Consider the following 22580-nt stretch of genomic DNA (forward strand, 5'->3'; position numbering starts at 1 on the left):
ATGATGAGAAAATAAATGACTTGCAGCTATTGATATCTGGCGTTAGGGTGCTCAGGTGGGTGGCTGGGAGCAGGTCAGCGGCTATAGTCATTTTGCTGCGGAATTACAGCATGACTGATTTGAGCTGCTGAACACAAGTGGAACAAATAGGTCACTCGGAAACAGATTTCAGACCAGATCAAGCCTTCTCATGCAGTTTCAGATATTAATCTCCTTTCTGGTGTGGTGCCTTCTATTTTTTCTCCCAGCATGTTACACATCCTGTTTCCTGTGCAGAGAAAGTGTAAATGGGATGATAGGAGTAGCTTGTGCCAGTTGAGCAGAGCACAACGACTCTGAGTGTTGGAGTGATTCTGATAAATGCCCAGATTGAGATAATCAGAGCCCACCAGGGGATTTGGTTGTTTCCCTACTTATTAATTTTAATGATAATTGAATATCAGTGTGCATTACACAGGCCATACAGCTCAGCTTCAAGCTTCCCAAGGCCTGTATATTCAATTTTAAAATGTTACTTGTTCAGAGCGTGGTATACTTAATGTAGAGGGATGGCCTTTGTGCAGCCAGGCTGTATGGATAGGTGGGAGCTACCCTGTCCCTTGGAGTTGCAGTAATTCAGTCTGGCAGAGCCTGTTTCTCAGAACTGTGCAAGTGTATTGAACTGGCAAATGTCTTTAGCCTCGAGGGGATTCGGTTATGATGCTGCTTGTATAATGTTTGTAAAAGGCATCTGCTGTGAAGGGTTGGAGAGAAAGCAGGGAATCCTGAGCAGCCCTTGCTTGGTGTTTGCAGTTGTTCTGTTGCCTACGCAAGCCCTTTGGGCTTCTCTCATGTCTGCTCCTTTTGAGTTCTCCACCTTGTGGGCCCAGCTGTTCATCTGCTAGCCTGGGACATCTTTCCTCACAGCTCTGCAAGGACAGGGCTCTCTGACACACAGGATGTGAGTCCCTGTGCATCTCTGTAGGCATTACATAGTCTTCAGCAGAGACAAGAATCTCTGAGCTGAGCTTTTTGGGTGAGAGGCTTTTCCCTCATGAATTCTGTGGTGCAGTAGTACACTTAGTGTCCCTGTTGAGCAAGCACAGAGAGAACAACTGAAGGCCCAAGCTGGGTGTTTGTGCCATCGCCTCTCCTGGGTTTTCTTCTTGAGGGGGTCCTGGATTGGCGGAGTCTAGAAGGTTTCTTTAAAAAAGAAAAAAAGCAAAAGAAAAAAAAGCAGGCAAACAAAACACATGGTCTGCTTCCCACTTTATAATCTTTGTTTTGCCTGTTCAAAAATAAAGCAGTGAACAGAAAATAATGAAAACAAATCTTTTTCCACAGACAAAACTGTGACCAAAAAAACTATTGCTTGGCAAATTTCCGTACTGTGCTCTGCACGCAGATTTAAATAGGAGAATTGCACTACTCCTATCTTACAATGTAAATACATAAGTAATCAAAATGAAAATAGGAAAGAAAGTTAGGCAACTCCCTGCTGTTCAAATATGTTAATTGCAAACTATTGACATTCTAGTCATGCTGTTTCTTACTGACTTACAGTTTCCTTGCTTGTGAAGTAAAACAATCAATTAAAAACACTATCATAGTATTAGCTAGTTTTCATTTAGGAGTAAGAGATGTATGCATGAGTGAGCTGAAGATAATGGTGGCTTCATTGGATTTAAGGCCACTGGGGCTATTGCAGTTACGTAGGTTGATCTCCTGTGGCAAGCAATGTGTGGAAACTTGCACAGGGGTCCTTGCAACAGGTCTGCAACTTTGCTTTGACCTACATCGTATCTTTTGGAGATCGATTTCTGCTTTGATTAAAGGCTTCTTGTGGGGAGTATGCCCTGTTCCTTTGTATCTTGTGCCAACAGCAAGTTGTTCTTGTTGCAAAACGAATATTTCTATCCCTGAGTTAGTAAAATTTCAGTTCTCAGTGCCTTCTCCTGTTAATTTTATGAATGCCTACTTGTTATTTTTCTTCTCTTCCCCTTGCCTGTTTCAGGCAATTAGGGGCCACAAGCAGATATTCTTTGCTTGTTTGTTTTACAGATTTCTTCAACTATAAAAGCAGGTTTTTGATCTCTAGAGCAGTTGTGGACTTTCTTTTCTGGGCCCTTTACAATCTATTGACATCCTTTTTGAAGTCTTGCCATTTGAAGTGAGGGCAGCTTTCCAATAGTGGCCTTCGTAAAGCATTGCATTATCTCCTTGTTTGCTCTGTAGGGCAAATGAATCGAGTGCTGAGGAAAATCACCCCTGAGCTGGGTGCCAAGTAGAAAGAAAGCAGCATTTCAGTAGTTGTTCAAATGGATGCTGTGACAGAGGAGCTGGAGTACGGTACCACATGTGTCTACCAGGAGCTGTGGGCCGGAGCTGTGCTGAAGCTTTTACTATCAGCTGGACTCTTGCTATTTTGGAAGAGGGGTGTGAGGAGCATTGTGCATTGATGCCTGTGTGAGTGTCTTGCTTGCACTGTTTCTGGTAGGGTGAAAGGTTCCTGTTACTGGTAAAAATGTAATCCTGCAGCCTCCTGAATTTCTAGGAAAGGTAAGATTCAGCCCAGCCTTAATGCACAGAAAGGCTTTGCCCTCAAAGCCAAACCCTGTGCAGTTTCTTGGGGTGCCACGTTCCTGAACGAAACAACTTTTTGCAGCCCATGCCTGCGCTTGGGTGTGAACGTGTACGTGGCACTTCCTGTAGAGGGGCAGGTGATAGCTTTAAAGTGTGTGTCATAAGGAGGCAGTACGGGAGAAGACAGGGAGAAGCTGTAAAGATGGAACAGTAGTTTTTTTTATTTTTCCCCTACATTGAGTATTCTTTTAGCATAAAGTTTCTTTCACAGTTTAGTGCTTGAAATTTCTTTGTGCACCACAACTTATGGGCAAGGGTGCTTGTTATAAAAAGCTTTAGACATTGTACAGGATGGGGGCAACTTCTCAGCATCCGAGTGCCATTTCTTTAGTGTTATAACTTTCTGTGGCTGCATGTTTCAGTAAGAATAGTGTCAGTTAACCACATAACCTGGAGAAGTGATGTTTCCTATGCTAATTAGTTCCTCCCATTAGAATTGAACTTTTTTAGAGCGCATTCATTCATCTCTTCCCTTTCAAATTTCAATGTGTTGTGTAATGCATCCAGTTCTAGTCAGAGGAACAAGTCTGAAGCTGAAGAGACAAAGATTGTAAGGGGATTGATTTCATGGTTTAACTGCTAAATAATAATGAAAATGGGTTTGTAATTTTATGTTTATGTGAAGTGGTCAATCTGTTCGTTCAGTAGTGACAGCAAGCTGTATAATAGGAATAAATAATAATCTTGTTTGCGTGCTGAGTAGTGCCTTTCCTCCAGGGGACTCCTGAGTTTCTGGTGAAACAAAGTGTTTTAAATAATCTTCAGGCTACAGATGAGGATTATCTTGCCCGGCAGTAAAATGCTGTTGCTGTGGTTCAGCTGTGTTACATCTGCACAGATCACAAATCTGAGAGCTGCTTGCATTCAGCAATGTGCTTGCTGCCCAGATGTCTCTTGCATGTATCCAAGGGAGCCCTTGCTTGCAGTTTTGAGTGGCCCTTGGTGAGTCCAAGAGAAGAAGCACTGAAATACGGCTTATCAGATCCCTCTTTGAAGGTTTCAAGTAAGGATTCACCTCCTGTGGCAAGTTCTCCATGTGGTTGTCTATTCTTGGCACATAAAATGACTAAGCTCTCCCTTACCTTATTCAGAAGTTTTTAACTTCTTGCAAAACTGTTTCCCCTCATTTTGCAATGTTACAGCTGTTTGCTGAAACAGCACTTATGTTTGAACTGCAGACTTCTCAGCTAGTATTTAGCAAGTTATTGTATTTGTGTTTCTGGCCACGGCGTGGTGATACTCAATTGTTTTCAGTTTCAGAGGATGTCAGAGACCCGGGAAGAGCAGACAGAGTGGTGTCAGGTTGTGGGTCAGGAAAAATGACTGATGAAATATAGAACCTCTATGGAAATGTATCTCCTCTGAGATGGTTTGGGCATAGAACATCCATCATTTAACAACCCCTTGCCCCCTAAAAACAAACACAGAAACCACCACTACATCATTTCTTCTCAGCAACAGTTGTGATGTGGTGGCAAAGGCTGCCCAGGGAAGTGGTGGAGGTGTTCAGGAAGTGTGCAGCTGTGGCACTGAGGGGCATGGTCAGTGGGCATGGTGGGGATAGGTTGGGAGTGGGACTGGATGACGTTTGAAGCCTTTTTCAACCATAGTGATGCTATGAATGCTATGAATCTGTTTCTTCAGTTCCATGTTAAAGGATACATCGAGGGCCAGATTACGTCTCAGGCTTGTATGTTAACATCCCAGTAATTCCAGTTCTATATTTAAGAAGTAACAAGTCTGTTGCATTGGAAATTAAATCCCATGGAAAAAAAGTAACTAAAAGTTACATTATGTTGTAAAATAAGCATGACAAGCAACCACATGTATAATTTATTACCTATAGTGGGTAAGTACTTAACAGTCATAACAAACGCATTCTGTTCATTTATTTTTAGATCTTAGCATACTGATTGAGACCATAACTAAAAGTGAATATACAATCAATCTGAGGAATTTTATGCTGGTTTAATAACATAGAACCGCTGAGGGTCTTTTAATTAAATAACTATTCTTTGTTCAATCAGTATAGATTGCCTCACTATAGGGATTGTAGGGAGGAATGTGCAGAATCCACCCTGAACTGATCATGTTTTACCTACTTACTGTAATCTGTTGATAGTCTTTGTTGTGCATATAAGTGAGAACAGCGCAAAAACCTGGAAAAATTGTAGTCAGATACTAAAAATGCAATGCCTAATTTGCAGCTGATCAAAGAAAAGTGTGTTAAGACCCAATTTGATGGTGTGGTGAACAAAGTTTAGCTGTCTGACAAATGGGAAAAGCGGATTTTCTACAGAGTTCAGCTTCCAGCAGCTTTCTTTGTTTTTGGTGACAGTTGTACGGTACTCAGCACTTAGGTAATAGAGCTGAGCTGCCTTTCTAAGAAACAGCTCTTCTGAAAATCTGGCTTTCAGTTTTCCTATGAGTAGCCTCATGTATTAAAGAGCAGGCAAATGGAGATGTTAGGAGGAGTTACAATAAATTGCATAGTGTATTTGCCTGCTGTGCAGGGCAATTCCCATAAGAGGATCTGCACAGACGGACCAGCCTTCCCATTTCTTCTGTCTGGGTGTGTTGGCAACACAAAATCTGCTTGGTGTCAAGGATGACTTCAGATGGCCCTGCCACCATGGCACGTCATTAATGCTGCTCACGGTGACCAGACTGAGAGGGCTTCAGTGTTTATTAGGGGAATATAATCATTTAAGCCTGAATAAGCTTTAAAGCTCTAATGTGGCTGTTTGGCCAACATAAATGAGATGTAAATTTGTGCTGAATAGCCACTGATGACAGAAAGATGATTAATGCAAAATTTGACATTGATTTATGGGTGCAGTTGTCAGGACCTGAGCCATGAATGTAACATTATCTCGATGAAAAGCTTTGGGTGGATGAGAGACCAGGGAGCAGAGCTAAAATAGTGCATTTGCTGGAGCGCGTGATACGGTGTGAGGGCTGTCTGTAATGTACTCAAATTCGGTGTATGCCTGAGAGGTTGGGCTTTTCCTGTTTGCGTAATTGTATCACTTTGAAACTCTTCAGAAAAATGTTTTACTTCCATTTAATGTACTTCAGTTTTTCTTTTATTTGAAAATATTTTTTAAAAATTTAAAATCTCACTCCTAGGAAATTATAGGTAGCTATAAAGATGAATGACTTAGTATTATTTTTGCAGAAAGTATTTGTTCTCTTCCCCTACCGTGTTGCATGCATTAAAAACAGGCCAAATGTCTTGCTGTGCCAGTTGTAGGCAGTGAGAAGCCCCTGGTCAGTTTTTGTTTTTCTAAATGTTAGGGCAAAATAGTAAGAGGAAAGGCTTCCTTTCTCATCTAATCCTTTTGAAAGTTGTTCCACAAGCCTCTTAGCGCTTCTCATCTGACAATACCATCCCGAAAGCTTTGAAAATCCAAGCATTTGGTGATAAATCTAAAATGTATGTCATAACTGTGCTGAGCCCTTCTGAAAATCTGCCTCTGTCAGTCTTCCGGTGTTAAACTGTGCTGCCGCTGCTCTTTGCTGCAGCTCTTGTTAAATTGTTCTGCAATGACTGTTACATTAAGCAGTGAAAAATGATTTAATGGTATTGTGTTTCTCCACCGCTGCTTTCATGCTCATCTCCATTGTCTTAGCGTCAGATGCTGGACAGCAGTGTGAAATGTGCATCTGATTCAGATGCATGAAGAATTTAAAACCTTAATTAAAAAAAAAATAATAATCAAAAAGGAGGGGGGGGTTGGTGAGGAGCACAGTGCTTTGTTCTGGGAACAGGTCAGAGCAGCTGCTGATTAGGCATGCTGGAGTGGGGCTGATGCTTCCTTTTATTTCAGCTGCTGTAACCTCCAGCTGGGTTCTCCTTCCATTTGGATTTCTGTCCTGACATCTTTCATTGATCATGCAAATGATCAAAGTCTGAGCAAAACTTCTGTCCCATTTTCATTTTTCTGTTACACGTTACAGTGCAGCACTGAAGACTAGGTGACTTTGTCCTGGTGTTACATTAAACAATTTCAGTTGTGCGGATCTTGAAATAGATAATGTATTTAATCACAAACGTGTCCTGCAGAAAAATTTTTAACATTTTAATTGCTCTCCTTTCTTACAGACTTTCTGGATGGGATTTGCTTTAGCAAATTACCGTGTATGTTTTGAGATATTATCTCAACTTTACAAATATCTGCATTGTTCTTCATTTTGTAACCACTGTGGAGCAACTGAAGAGTTTCCAAAACCTTTGCACTGTATTACAGTGAGGAGACTCCTCCAGTACACATGGTGGAAATAAATAAATAATAATAATAAAAAAGGTGTGGCAGCAAACTTTGTGTGTTACAGATGCAAGGAAACATGGCAGAGTCATTCAGGTAGCAAGATCAAAGATTTAAACCATAAAGAAACTATAAAGGATGGTGGGACCCTGGCACGGGCTGCCCATTGAGGCTGTGGATGCCCCACCCCCGGAGGTGTTCAAGGCCAGGTTGGATGAGGCCCTGGACAGCTTCACCTGGTGGGTGGCAACTGGATGAGCTCTGAGTTCCCTTCCAACCCAAGCTGTTTTATGATATGAAGTTCTCCACGCAACTTCAGGTCACTTGAGCTTGGTCTTCGTGTTAAGCACTTTCTGTCAGGAGCACTTAGTTTCACAGTTTCAGCATGAGTCTTTCCTATTTCTTGCATTTCCTTATTTCTCTGAACAGCCTGCGTGGAAACTCTTCTTTGTATTACTTTGGGAAGAAGGGGAACATTTCTTCTGTTTATGAAAAATGATTCCCTAGCTTCTGTTTAGAAAACTGACTTGACTGTAGTAAGTGGGGAAACTTGCATTTACTTTGGATAATATAGATATACAGAAGTTACCCAGACCGTTCAGCTTAGGGGACAAAGAAGAGTGGTGCTGAGAGAGAGAAAACTGCAATCCAGTAGGTAAGGGTGAAAAATGTAGCTTAAAAGTTTTGGTATCGTTATTTATGCATTTTCTAAATTGACAAACTGAGGAAAATGTTCCAAACCACTAGAAAATACTCAGTTCCTTCTTTGGGAACTTTGCTTTTTAAATCAATTTATTAGGACAGACTTTTACTCAAGCAGGGAGATCAATCAGATTTTCTTTCTATCCTCTGTTCTCTGTCAAGATTTTTCTTGACAAGTAGCTGTTGTCAGTAGAAATATATGTCTGTGTATATGTATAAATGCTTTAGTTTAAAAATGCCATCCAAAATGAAGTTCGAGGGAATATCGTACTATGGAAATGCCAGGATCCCTGCTGGTTAGGATAGCTCTTGATATTTAAAAGTTTTAATAAACGTTAGGCCAAATACCATTTTCACTGATCTCACTGAAGTCTCCCTTTGATACTGGCTCCTGCCGCTGAAATGAGCTCCAAGCAGCAGAGGCTGTGTAGCAGTCTCTTCATCTTTCGTTGTAGGAGGGGATGTTGATGTAAAACAGAAGTCTGTCTGTACAAATAATATCTCTTTTGTTTCGGAAGATGAAATTTTAAAAAGTATATTTGAGGTGAAAGAAATAATTTGGGTTACTCTACAGTAGTCTCAACAACTACTCTGCAACTCTACAGTATTCTTTTTGTCTACCATCTACTTTTCTTCATTTAAACTCAGGCCAAGAAGATGCCAAATACCTGCCTGGTGAGGTTGTCAAAATCACTTGTTTTACTGTTGTTTTTTTCCCCTCATTTCTCAATTTGCTCTATGTTTATGAGTGCTTTTGGTCTTCTGATCTCTGTTGTTTGGGATTTATAATTGCCTGGAAAGTTACTTGGCTGTGGTTGGTGTCCTTCCACTGTCTGGCTGGTAGGGGAGGGCACAGCAGGGTGAGTAGACAACCTAATTGAGAGCAGTACCTCAAAGCAGCACTTGGACTTTAAGCCTGAGTCCTCACACTGGCATAAACACACTGAAATTTTCATCTGACCACTACTTAAGGTGGGACCCAGTGATCCAGCAGTGGTGGAGGGGAGTTGGAGAAAGCCATTTAGCTGTGTATATGGAGGTGGTGCGCAGTGGCACGCTTGTTCTCTAAGTCTTCAGCTGCTTGCTGCATCTTTGCTTTGCTTTCTTTGAAAACTGAAATGCCCTCAGTGAAAACCAGCCTATCCTTAAGTCCTATGGCTCTAAAAAGCTGAAAATCTGCACAGTGGCAATGAATCATAGGACGTAAGATAAAACTGGCAGTATTGGTGCTAGGCTTTGAAGTGGTTAAAATTTGGGCCAGTGTATCTAAGTGGTGTTTTGTAGCAGACAAGATGGTGACACAGTCACGGTCATCACGGTCTCTTTATAGCTAGCACAATGCTGCTAAACTTCCAACCTTGCAGAAAATGATGTGCAGAACTCTGCCTGACTTTCACTAGAGATTTAGCCTTACACAACCTTGCTGAAGTCAATGAAGCCATGCAGAGGAGAGCTGCTCAGGTGCACTTACTTGCTTTAATGCTGGAAAATGACAGCGGGGGAAAGCTGGTAGGCAGCTTAAAAAGAAAAAAGAAAAAAAAGCCCAAATTGTGGGGCTCTGGGATGGGGGAGAGGAAGAAATTGATGGAAGGAGCTGGTTGGGAGAAGAAAAACATGCATGCGGGAGCTTGGCTGGGGACTGTCAATTGGTAGCTGGGTCTGAACACCAGCTGCATAAAAGATAATTGAAGAGCCTGCCCAGATATTGCTGGGGTGGAAGGCAGAGGGAACGGTACAGAGCTGAGCACTGTGCTGGCCTGCCCTTCTTGAAGGGCAGTGGGTTTCCCTGGATAATGCCCTGCTCTTCTCTGCGCTTGAAGTATGCAGAGCTCAAGTTCTTTGCCAATGTAGGAAGGGGCAGTCACATAAAAGGGTAGGAAAAGCGAAGTTACATAACAGTATGGAACTGGTGGCCAAATGCAGGTGAAAGAGACTAGAGCTGCTATAGAGATGTAATGCTGAGAGACAAGAGGCATGGAGTTGCTTATGTTGGAGAGTGCGAAGGGGAAAAAGGAGATATTGGGGAGGATGGCATACAATAGGAAACTTAATCATTTTTCTCTAGAGGAAAAAGGATGAGAATGTTTAAAACCTCTTTGAATTTTACATCTTTGATTCAGCAGCTTGCAGAGTTATCCTGCATAAGTTGCACAGTTCCATATGTAAGAATGAGAGAGGACTAATGGGGGGGAGGGAAGTAAGGCTTCTTGTACCCAGAAATCTGTGAAGTAGGCAGTAGCAGCAGAAGTAGCTTGCATAGTCCTCGTGCAGAATGAAGGAAGTGCTGCTGGGGTTTCTGGGCAGTCCTGGGAGCCCCTTTCTTTAATGCTCTTAAGCATCCCTTCCCTCTTTTGACTCCTAGGATTTAGTTAAATGCCTAATTGCTTTTAGCAGCCCTGAAATGTGTGGGCTTGAAATGTGTGTGCCAACTTTGGTGGCTGCTTCAGATGGAGACAAGTAATAAAAATTTCTCTAAAAAATAATAATTAAAAAATAAAAAAAAAAATCAGAAAAAAACACTAAAGGCCAAATAAAAGCTTTGAAATCTTCATTTCCTATGTCAGTATTTGTTTTTGGGGCAGCAGCTTTTGCTGTGCTGCGGTAGCACACTGCAGTCCTGGAATCCCAGTGATTAGAAACATGCCTGACCAGCGGACAGATGGTGAATGTTTTAGAATTGTCCATTTAACCCAAGGCAGCCCCACCGAATGCTTTTTAGCTCTTATATGTATATTATTTGAATGTGTGATATCTTTGGCCTTTCCACAGTGTGCATGAATTACTTGCTTCCTATTGATGAAGCCGAGTGCATCTCGAGCGCCTGTTAACTTGCCTGCAGTGGCGTACTGGAAATTTCTGATTCAGAAATAGGTCTTCTATAAATGATTTAACATCAGGCCATTGAAATGCATTTGTGTTTTCCTTCTTACAGCTATTAAAGACTTAGAGAAAACATTTAGCACCAAATTAATGTTGCATTTTTGTTTTAATCCTGCAGATGGGGTTGATTTATATTTCAAAAATATGTGCTGCAGAGAGGAATTAAAATGTTACACATTTTGTTCAGTTGTACTTAATATTTTTTTGCGCAAATATTTTCAGCTAGATGCTGTCATTTTAATGTGTTGTGTTTTCTTTTTCATTAACCGTTACGGTGCAACATTTCATCCTGCACGGTTTGTAGCTAGTTTGTATTCCTTTATTATTTGTAGGAATTGTTTGAGGTCTGCAATAATTGGGAAGCTGCAACCAGGCGGAAGGTGCCAAGGCTCTCTTCCCTTTCTCTCCTCAAGGAGAGATGGCAAAGCAGAGCTGTGGTAGGCTGCCTGCAGTCTCCTGGGTGAGGCAGACCCAGCTGTGCTGATTGGAAGAGAAAGAAATGGTGCACTCTCACATGCAGATAGGAAAGAGTGAGATGGGATTAGATGGCAGAGCAGAGATTTTATACAATAGCGATGGCTCTGATACAATCTCCTTGGTTCTCCCTTGAGGATTATGCAGAGGTGAGCAGCCTTAACTCATTAGTATTCCCCTTTCCTCTTGCTCTTTGGCTGCTTGAGATCTGATGGCAGGATTGCTTGGATTTGGGGTTCTGTTCTGGAGGGGCAGCATAGCCTGAAGCCTGAGATGTTAGGTGATATGGCTCTTGTTGCAACTGAGATGTGACCTCAACTCAATACTTGGTTCTTCCTCCTCATTGTTAATTGCTCTTAGGGAATGAAAGCAACCATTAGAATCACTGGATTTCATTGTTGAACAAAGGAGCTTTCTTCTACTTCCACTAACAGCGCTTGGAGCTGAGCTTAACTCTTGGACATGTGCTTAATTTTGTGAGTGAAGAGCATAATGGTTGCCTTTGAAAATTGATCTGAATTAAAGAAGTGTTTTTCTGAGGATTTTTGGTATGCTTTCAAGCATACCATCACAGTCTGCAAACATCAGTTCTGTGGAAGAAATGTCCATTAGATACCCTCTAAATGTCATAGGGAGTTGCACTGTATTCTGTGGACTTCCTTATACATCTCCACTTACTAAAACAGTTTGACCTCAGAAGTTTCCACTGCAAACTTTTTTCACTGAGCACTTCCCATACCTGCTTGGCATAGGATCGTTCAAACCTTCAGTTGCAAAGAGCAACAGTTACTGAGGTCATTGCAGCAGGGACCTACACCTCTGGTGGGAGAAGTGGAAAAGTGAAACGCCTCTTCCTCAAAGGGAATCTCTAGCTCGATAAAAAGATGACCTTGCATTTCTGTGGTTTCATGTCAAAAGAAACTGCTGCTCCCCAAAGTTAAGCATGAATCCTGCTCAGGTCTGCCTTGCTTTAGCCATAGGTATCTCCCTAGCTTCATCTGTGGTCCTGCCAGAGGGATGAATTGACAACAGAATAGGTCACAGCCTGTTTAAGCACAGAGATGTGTGGAGGATGAAATAAAGATGAGGAAAATTTCTCCAGGTGAGGTTCCTCGCGTAGGAGATGGGTGGTACCTGTGAGCTCTGCGCATCACAGCAAGTACATCTTTGGGTAAAACTGCTCAAGTCCATGCTCCTATCTCTCGGGTCAGGGAGGAAGGGTACATGTGGGAGAAAGAATTACGTATTTCTGCTGGTATTTATAACTTATTTGGGACTGTAGCATTGCATGAAGCTTTCATGCTACTTGTTGCTGTCGTATTCATATAAAATTTAAGAAAAACATTTCCCTGAAAAAAATGTCGTCATTATGTTGATTCTGAGGGTGTTCCCTGTCAGCTCTGCAGTAATGGTATCTGGGTTGAGAAGGCTCTCAACTTCATCTCAGGCACTATTCCTAATAAAATCTTGGCCTTTGGCCTTGGAAGGTGTTCAGCTTAGAATATAGCTATTACCTTGTATCGAAGCACCTTTAAATTACCTTCTGTGTCCACAGCTGTAATTAGAAGCAGGCAGTGGCACTGAGCAGAGGCTTAGGGAATTAAGCCCCTGTAGATGAGCAGTCCAGAAGTTGGTGAGAGGAACAGAACTGATATCGCTAGTTCTCCTGACTTCTCTACTGCATGTGGGTTAATCTAATTTCTTAAAGTGATACTGCACTTGTCAAAAGCAGAAGGGAAATGTTAATGTTGCATGTTCCTACTGTAGGCATTGTTGCAGTGCTGGACCAGGAAAAAGCATTCTTTTGAAGTGATTCAGTCTAGTGTGTGACCAAAATCAAAACAACAAAGTAGTTGTTACAACTGCCATAAACATCTGAGAGAAGATATCTTAAAAACCTGCCTAGTGTGTTCAGAACAGCTCAAGCTTTTCACGTTCCTGTCACCTTTTCTGTTGAAACTAATCTGCTCTTTTCGTGAACAGAGACTTCAGTAACTGGCACTCTTGGGAAGCAGAGTCACATTTACTTCGTACACCACTGCTGATTTTTATGGTGAACGGTTGACTGGGAGAGATCAGCTGGAGAAATGTGCTTGTCTTCATTGTACAGGGCAGTGATTTGAGGACGTGATAGAAAGGAACCTGGGGAAGCAGGGACAGATGGACTGTAAATGGCTTTTCACCTGTGTGTATGATAGGAAAAGGCCAACCTGTGGCCCCATCTGCTTTTGTTTTGTCATTTGGAGTGCTAGTGGAAAGACCTGGTGGTATGTTTTCTCACTTCTGAAAAGTCTGAACCAGAAGGTTTTAATTAGCATCTTTTTATATTTCTAACGGGTGTTTTATCTAATACATTTATGTATCAAGAGTATGTATCAAGCTTCCAGTATGGAAAACACTGCCAGATAAAACATTTTTTTCTCCATTAAGTTTTCTCCATTAAGCATCCTGCTATAAACCTCTGACTCCCAAGGTGATCTTCCATGGGAAAACTAAGATTTGGGGAAGTTGTAACTTTCAAAAAAGTAATGCTTATTCTCTTTACACAGTGGGAAGAAATCGGTGAGGTGGATGAAAACTATGCTCCGATACACACATACCAAGTATGCAAGGTAATGGAACAGAATCAGAACAACTGGCTTCTGACCAGCTGGATCTCTAATGAAGGGGCGTCCCGCATCTTCATTGAACTCAAATTCACCCTGAGGGACTGTAACAGCCTTCCAGGAGGACTTGGGACTTGCAAAGAGACTTTTAATATGTACTACTTTGAGTCAGATGATGAAGATGGGAGGAACATCAGAGAGAATCAGTACATCAAAATAGATACCATTGCTGCTGATGAGAGCTTCACAGAGTTAGACCTCGGTGACAGAGTCATGAAGTTGAACACAGAAGTGAGAGATGTTGGGCCTCTAACGAAAAAAGGATTTTACCTTGCTTTCCAGGATGTGGGTGCCTGCATTGCCCTGGTCTCTGTGCGTGTGTACTATAAGAAATGCCCATCAGTGATCCGCAACCTGGCACGCTTTCCAGATACCATCACAGGAGCTGATTCCTCACAGCTGCTAGAAGTGTCAGGCGTCTGTGTCAACCACTCAGTGACTGATGAGGCACCAAAGATGCACTGCAGTGCTGAGGGAGAATGGCTGGTGCCCATCGGGAAGTGCTTGTGCAAGGCAGGGTACGAGGAGAAGAACAACACCTGCCAAGGTAAGGGTTTGTAGGGGGTCATTGTGCTGAATTGGCCAGGATGATGTTCAGTCTTGGCTTTTTTCTCTTCCATTTTCTTTCATCACGTCTGGTTGAGGTGACTGTGGCAGATTGGGTTCCCTCTTCCACTGAGCTCCTTTGAATGGCTGTGGCAGGTGAAGAGGCCTTGGGTGGATATAGTGGGACCTCATATCTATGTACGTGTCTCTCCAGCGCTTTGAAATTTGTTTCCCATTTTGAGATGTTTTGTGTTTGTATTTAAAGGATGATTTTTTTCCTATTGCTCTTTGAGGTAGGGGCAAAGGTGATGGAACGTGGAAGGTTTGGTATTTTCTTCTCTGGTAAATAGTTTAATATAAAGCTGCTTAGAATTAAATGTGTAGTCCCACAGGCAAGAATGCTTCCATATATGCTCAAGTTTGCACATAAGCTTCTGAGTTTCTGTTCAGTACAGATCTGCTGAATCAGGGGCTTCGAGGAAGTGATCTAGGGTGTCTGAAGTTTAAAACTTAAATACTTTTTGAAAAGTGTAATGTACAATGAGGTGGTACAGAAAGTATGGTGTTTTGTATTGAATATTTGTAAAATTTGTCCTTCTATTGTAGATGTGTAACTGTTTAAAAGAAAACCTATTTTGGCGAGAAAGAGAAAAGTTTGGCACAGACTTGCTTTTGCAAAACTTAGAAGGAACCTGTGGAGAAGGCAGAAGGATTCTCTTCCAGCTGAAGACAGTGTTGTGTTTCCTCTTCACTTTGGTTCAGAAAGCTATCTTTGGCATTTACTGTTGGTGCATAGGATGGATCTGTGCCTGCCTGAAGTGACCTGTGGCCATGATCCTGTAGTCCTGTAGTACAAGTCTATTGTACTTCAGGTCTTCTCAAGAGTTAACTTATTGGTAAACTTTTTTTTTTTTTTTTTAAACTAGGAGAGTCTCTCTTTTCTGCTGTCAATATTGCAAAATGAGTTGTTTTGCTTTCACGTGCCAATAGGAGTATTTCTCCCGTGTGTGTGAAGATGTCTGACTTGCTGTTTGACACTGCGCAGGGGACCAGAGATGAACACTGACCAGAGCTGAGGAAACATACACTGTTGCAGATGAAGGAGATGTGCCAGATATTTTGGCAAGAATTTGCCTTGTTGTGGCAAAAACTAGTGCATCCTGAAATAACACGCGCTAATTGGGTCCAATGTTTAGACGCTGACTTGAATCACCTGTAAGAATTTTTGTGGAGTGAGAGAGAGTACATTCATTAATTGCTACTCAAATCCTGGCCTCTCACTGTGTGTAATCAGCATGAGACATTTTAAGGTGATCTTAAAGGACTTAAAAGCCAAAAAAAAAAAAAAAAAAAAAAAAAGCCTTGCTTTGGTAAGACATACCCACATAAACTGCTCTTATACTTCTCTGACAGTCTGCATCCTCAGCAAAGGTCTCTTATTTTAATTACACTGGACTGTTAGTCTATGGTTCTTATTTGTAGGAAAGCCTAAATTCCACCACCAGATCAATGAGATGTTGGGATCCCTCATCCTTATGGGTGATCTCAATCACCCAGATACCTGTTGGGAAAACAACAGGACAAGCTGCAAGTGATCCAGAAGACTTCTGGAGTCCATTGACAATGACTTCCTGGTTCAGGTGTTGGGCAGACTGACCAGAGGTGAAGGGCTGTTGGACCTGGTTTTCTCCAGTGCAGAGGAGATTGTTAAAAGCGTTAAGACTGGAGGCAGTCTGGGCTGCAGTGACCAGCCCTAGTTAAGTTCATGCTCTTGAGGAATGTAGGACTGGCAAAGAGTAGAGTTGGGATCCTGAACTTCAGCATAGTGAAGTTCAGGCCGTTTAAGGAATGGCTGGACAAGATATCCTGGGAAGCTGTCCTTAGAGACAAAGAAGTGGAACAAAGCTAGCTACTCCTTAAGTATGCCTTTCTGAAAGCGTAAGGGCTCCCCATCCTTCAGAATAAGAAAGCAGGATGAGGAGGCAGGAAACTGGCATGGTTTGGCAAGGACCTGCAGGTCAAACTGAGGGAGAAGGGCATATACAGGCAGTGGAAATGAGGACACGTCACCTGGGAAGAATATAGGGATGCTGTCTAAGGCACAGGGGGAACTGAACTTGACAAGGGATGTTAAAAACAACAAGAAGGGTTTCTATAGGTACATTGGTCAGAAGAGACAGACAAAAAAGAGCATAATTTCTCTGATAAATGAGAAAGGAAAACTGGCTGCAGTAGGTATGGAGAAGTTTGAGGTACTCAATGAATGCTTTGCCTTAGTTTTCACTGGTAGCCAGGATTTTCATATTTCTCATGTCCCTGAACCTCATGGTGGGAACTAGGAAGGCAAACTTCCCCCACTGCAATGGTAGGACCAGTATAAGACCACCTTATGAGACTGAATGTGTACACACCTCTGGGACGAGATAACTTGCATCCTAGAGTCCTAAGGAATCTGGCTGATGTGGTTGCCAAGCTGCTCTCTATGATATTTCAAAAGTTATGGCTGTCAGGTGAAGCTACCAGTGACTGGCAAAGTCAGTTTGAGGGCCCCATGTGGATGTCCTTTGTCTAACCCAGGTCATGATGCCAAATATCTCCTGCTGGTTGGCACACTAAGGTTTTCAGATGATAGAAGACATCAGCCTTAGGCTGTCCAGAATGTCTACATTCAGTACATTCAGAGTACATGCTGATGTTGTTTGTGAGTAAAATGCTTTCTGGTTGGGGTGTTGCTATACTCACAAGGATGAGCTTTTTTTATAGGAGAGTAAAGGAAATTTGCAGCCTGTTAGTAGGGTAAGTCACACTGAGGAAGATGCTATGTAAGTTTTGCTTTGATACTGGTGATTGTTTCACAGGCTGGCTCACATTTAAGAAATGCACACTATGCTCCTGGCTGACATAACGATAGTCTGGGAAGTGTGTTTTGTAAATCTGACAAATACCTAAGTAACTTCTTACCTTTGGTTTGTAAATCAATCGCAAGTGGTCTCCCCATTTGCTTTCTTTTACCATTAAGGAGGTTATTGCTGACTGTACTTCAGGAAATGTTTTCAACCCTGAAGAGCCTGGCTTTGTTTACTAAAATTTCTCATGCAAAGATGACATTTTCCAAGCTCTAGTGTCATGTCTGGACAAAGCAGACTACAGTCTAATAAGAGACGATGTAAATCCCAGTCACCTCACAGACATATGGGAACTATTGAAATCCCTTCTGCCTACAAATCATTAATTGGCAACGATGTTCTGAATTCATCATCTTGTCAGCAGGGTTCCTGTTTGAAGAAGGCACTGACAGTAACAGCTGAGCAATTTCTCTCACTGGGGACACTGAGGTTGTAAATATGACATGGCCTAATCTCCTTATATAATGTGCTTGCTCTCTCAATTAATAATGGCAACTAGGCAGTATTTACTGTAAAGAACCCAAACTACTCGTGTTTTACACCTCCTCTGACAACTATCAACAACTATGAGACAACTAGAGGTAAATTGTGACTGTTTTGGGACATGTTTATAAAGAACCTGGTTCTAAGGTTCGTTATTCACAAGAATAAATTGTGGTACTAGTTAACAATAAAAACTGAAAGCAATTGTTCTGAATTTCTATGCAGTCTTACAGAGCAGTGATTTGGTGCAACTGAAGGAACCGCGGTGATTGGCTTTACCTTGGTTCACCTGAATGGATCCTTTATCAATGCTCCTGAGCATTTTTGCTAGCTTGAAAATGCCTGGTGGTGGTCTCCTCATTAGCGGGCAGTAGGTTCCCAAAGGCCAGATCCTAAAATGCTGTGAAACCAATGTGGTGCCACTGAAGTCTGTGAGATCTTCACCCACTCAGGGTTTTGGACAAAGAAATGTATCGCTCCCGCCTTTGTTTCCCTCCTTCTGCTTTGTCTGGGGCAAGTGTGGTTGTAAATTCAGGGTTAGTTGCTTACCATCTGGGATTTGTGTTTTCATCCTGAGTACATCCCAATGTGTTCTTACCGAAAACCAAGAAGTGCTTATTTTTATCCCTTTAAAGACTCTGTAGCCCATTGTCCTGGAAAGAAAGGGATGCTGACCCATTGATCAGGTGAGACCTAAATACGCAGCGTTTGGTGCAGCAGCGAGGTCCTGGTGATGATATGGAGCCACAGAGCTGTAACTGCAGATGTAATTAGTTAGCAGAGCCTGATATTTTTTCAGCTGCCTTTCAGAGCTGAATCACAAATGAATAAAATATTTGAGTTAAAAACAAACAAAAACACCAAAAAACCATAAACAACTGCATTGAAAGAGAGCCAAGCTGAAAAGGCAAGTACTGAGTTCAGGTGATCAGCAGGGTCTCCTTTCCAAGGATCAGTGGATAATGTTGCTTAAGGAGTCATCAAAGGCATGCAGCCAGTTCTAGCCAGCTGCAAAATGTGGGCAGTATTACAGATGTTGTAGAGAGGGACAAAATAATAAAGAAAAACTTCACCTAAGTTTTTCTTAACTGCTTTCTGAGGGAAGAGCTTTGAAACTGAGGAGTGGATAGGGATGGATCATGGTGTATAGCTTGCTTTCTCTAGAAGGGATCTGCTACCAGAGGAAATATTTGGATTATTTTTGTAAAACAGCTCTAGAAGATTCAAATTCTTCTTTCTTGAGTGTTGATATTTGTTGTTTGATTATTCTTTCTTTAATCAACTTTGCTGAATATCACTATGCTTTTACAACCAATATTTAATTTGGTGATTGTTCATTAATTGTGTTGAAGTTCAGCTACAGCTCTTGCCAAGACAAATAAGAATTTCCTACAGGAAACAAAGACGGCAGAAATGAATGCTACTGGCAGAAATGTTTTACTGTGGATGTAATTAAAATCAGTTGACAAGGGTTGCTAGCTCATGCAGATCAGAAGTTTCCCTGCCAAATTGATGTGTGAGTCATTTTGTTGGTAACTGGTCAGGAGTGAAACGGAGTTACTCATCTTCCTATTTTGGAGAAAAAACAAACAGTTAATGTTCAGTGTGTGTTTTGTTTCCCGGGAGGCACAGTTGCTGCAGTTGACTTCTCCATCCCCTTATTTCTAGGAGATGGAAATGTGTTGCTGCACAGGTAACTTTGTTTTGGAGTTGGGGTTTGGCTCTGAAGCAGCCAGGCTTTCTGGTTTCACATATGATGTAAATGCGGAACAGGGGTAACTTTTCTTCTGCCCCTTTTCTTCCCGCCCTCCCCCCCAGTTTTCTTCTCTACCTAGGGCTGGCTGAATTCTCACTCCAGACTCCTTGTTATGGATACCAGAAAGGCAGCATGTTACTAAATCCTGCCTGTCTTCTCAGTGCCCTTCCCACTGGGACTCAGTGAGCAAGGCGAGCACACTTTCACCCTTGTGGTAGAGTAGAATGCAAGCCAAGTCCGGGAATAAAAAAATCTCTTCTTAATTGTCCTACTGGGAGGTGATTACATGGCAAGAAAAACATTGATGGAAATGTTCAGTATATGGAAAATACTGAATTTGGAAATGCTGTTGCCCCTCCAGGGAGTTCTTTGCCCATCATTCATCCTTCTTGTGCGTTTTTCTGATTAAAACAAAATTGGCTGGGAGTATAGCGTTGTAGGTGTTTATATAATTATGAGCTGAAGCGCCTAGTTAATTTTAATTAGGCACAAAACCAACCAGCATCAGAATAACTGAATTTTTGGCTACACCGTCTGTATTATCTTTTCAAATGTAAAGAAAATCACTTGAATGCTACATTGCAGTAAAAGGTAACTCTCACTGGAGGGTGAGTGGTTTTATTCTGCAGAGGCGTGTGCATGTATATATTTAGGTGGTTTTGTTCTACAGCTGATGTATTGGAGAGCAAGGGGATGTTTGCCAGAGATCAAAACTTTTGCAATAGGACAGTTTGTGTAATATTACTTGTTTTATTTTACATGTTTCTTTGCCTTCATTGTAGGAGTCATGGTTTGTAGTTTGAGGCAATATATTGTACTTTGATAATGAGTTTTCACCTTCTGCACTGCCTTGTATACTTAGAACCCCTTGTGACTCTGAAGATCTTTTTTCATTCCACAGCAGTGCTTTTAGGTTGTTACTTTGGTTAGCTTAACCCTCCTATTCCTTCCATTGTGACTGCTATGCAGTAACAGGACAATAAGGAGCACGTCTCTCCCATGTAAACTATACATTGAACAGTATAAGCAAAATTGAATTTGGAATTAGGTCTTAAAAACTTCACTTTTGAAGGTCATTCTTGCTTCTTAGCTAAAGGAAATTTTGGGGTATACTTTTGCCTCTGATTCAAGATAACTAACTGGCATTTAGTTGAATACTGTTTGTTTGTTTTCTGGTAAATTATCATCACTTTTTAGCATTCTTGAATGCAGAATATCCATTGGTACCTTAAGGAATTTCTTAAAAGTATGGAATGGGAGAGGTGTTGCAGGAGGAAAGATGTGGTGTGCTGTTTGGTTCATTTGGTTGTCACTTTCAACTCCAGAATTATTTGGAATTACTTGTATATTAATTGTAGTGATCAGAAGCAGAGACTCTGGGGAAATACTAAGCAGTAAGTATGAAAGTAGTGGTTTGCAATGCAGAGGATTTCATTGATAGAAAGCTGCCTGTAACCCTTAGCAGAAGGGTGGCCAAGCTCTTGAATTGCCATAGATCCACCAGTGCTAGTCTGTCAGAACCCTCATTTCACAAAATTTATATTGAGTATTAAAATGAAGATGTACTATAGCAGGTTTTCTTCACAGAGCAGGTTTTCACTTTTGTCCTATTCGTTTTCAATCACTTAGCAGTAGTTAATGATGTGTTGACATTTCAATTATAAGCTTTTCTCAGTGCATTTTTTGACCACTTTAACTTGCTTTGAGCTAACACTGAGGTTGAAATCTAGGTTTTAGAAAAGAGTGCAATTTTGTCTTGTTTGACTGTAGTTGCGATTTACCTTTTTTTTTTTTTAAAGCTTCATAAATGTCTCTTGTGTAAGGTGTTTAGTAGAATGCAGGGAGAGCAAAGATACTGCAACGCAGATGTCTACACAAAGAGGTGACTGGTTTTCATCTAAATAGGGATGGTTGTGTATTATTTTGGAAGCTTGCATCCTTTTATCATAGGATTTAGTCTAGTGTCCACAGACAACACATGGTTAATCTTACATTGAGCTTAGCACTGATGTGCCTCCATTTTTTTATTTCCCTCAGGATGGTAACACAGTTTTTAAAGCTGGAATGAACTCAAAGAGCAAGGCTAGGTGTTTTATAAACCCCAAACTGTATACCCAAAACAGATTAAAGAAAGAAAAGGCAAAAGAGAAGATGCTGGGTCTGTGGATGTCCCTTCTTGCTTTCATATACTTATCCTGCCTTCATAAATGTAGATCCTTAAACTGTTGTAGTTTGAAGAACTGGGCTTTCAGGTGACACAACTTTTTTCTCACTTTGGTCCCTGGAAATCAGGTTAAGGCCAAGAAAGATGTTTTCCTTGTGGGCTGCAGCTTTTAGAGCTTAGATTTCACATCCGCTGGCTGGGGAGGAAACAAGGCTGTCACTGCCCTGTTCTGCTTCAGGTTACATTCCTGAAAGAGATCGGGAGAGGATATGCACCTGCTGCTCTGCTGCCTCACTTTGTGGCTTGATGTCCTTATGCAGCCCGCGTGGTGGAGATGGACTCACTCTCTGCTCCTGTGCTGGGTTCAGCAGCCAAACCCCACTAGCCATGGGAGCACAGGAGGCAGCACTGCCTTGGGAACTTGCCCCTGTCTCAGTAGGCTCAGTGCTGTGTCCTCAGTTTTCATGGTGGGCTTTTAGTGGCTTGTGAGGAGATTCACGGGCACTTGGCTTTCTTTACAAGGAAAGAAATAATTTATACAAACTGTGGCAATATTTCCAGCTTATACAAAAGGCTTTTCTCAAGATCTACTTTATAAAGGAGCTTGCAGTCACCATTTCCTCATTTAACAAATGTCTGCTTTGGGGCTGAGGCTGAGGCACTCATTGAATGACTGTCTGTGCTGTACTTGATTCCATGTGCTCATTTTGTGATCCTGGAGAAATGTAACCCTTGTAGGATCATTCATCTTCAGGTGAATTTGTTGCGAAGTGCTGGACAGCAGCACAGAAACTCTAAAGCTAGTAATGGAACCGAAGTTGTCCTTTGCAAAATATTTTCCAAGCCTTGGATTTTTTTTTGTTTAAATACGTGATGCTGTGTAAGGGTTTGCTTTTTTTTTTTTTTTTTCCATTGAAAGCTTCTGCTTGAAATTAAGTTATTAATGTCATTATTTTGAGGCCTTAGAAACTTTATTTTCAAAAGCATCAGGCACTCATTAGCATTTGCTGAAGTCGGTGGATGGTCAGCAGTTCTGAACACAAACCAGACTGTTTGCTTTCATACCTCAAAATTAAATACTTCCCTTCAAAAAATGTTTGGCCTGGAGGTACA

At 41.6% G+C, this 22580-nt stretch overlaps 1 protein-coding gene across 6 annotated transcripts in view; it reads left to right on the top strand.

Annotated features, from left to right (window-relative positions):
* EPHA5 (EPH receptor A5) overlaps nucleotides 1–22580 on the top strand; it is a 198614-nt gene that overhangs the window by 25539 nt on the left and 150495 nt on the right. For all 6 annotated transcript variants that reach the window (XM_042812275.1, XM_042812279.1, XM_042812276.1 and 3 more), the window contains exon 3: nucleotides 13496–14159. In XM_042812275.1, the coding sequence (XP_042668209.1) occupies nucleotides 13496–14159 (664 nt within the window). The remainder of the gene's footprint in view (nucleotides 1–13495; nucleotides 14160–22580) is intronic.

This window comes from Centrocercus urophasianus, unplaced genomic scaffold (assembly GCF_019232065.1).
Source record: "Centrocercus urophasianus isolate 14NV4802_14NV808 unplaced genomic scaffold, USGS_Curo_1.0 seq_13, whole genome shotgun sequence".
NCBI lineage: Eukaryota > Metazoa > Chordata > Aves > Galliformes > Phasianidae > Centrocercus > Centrocercus urophasianus.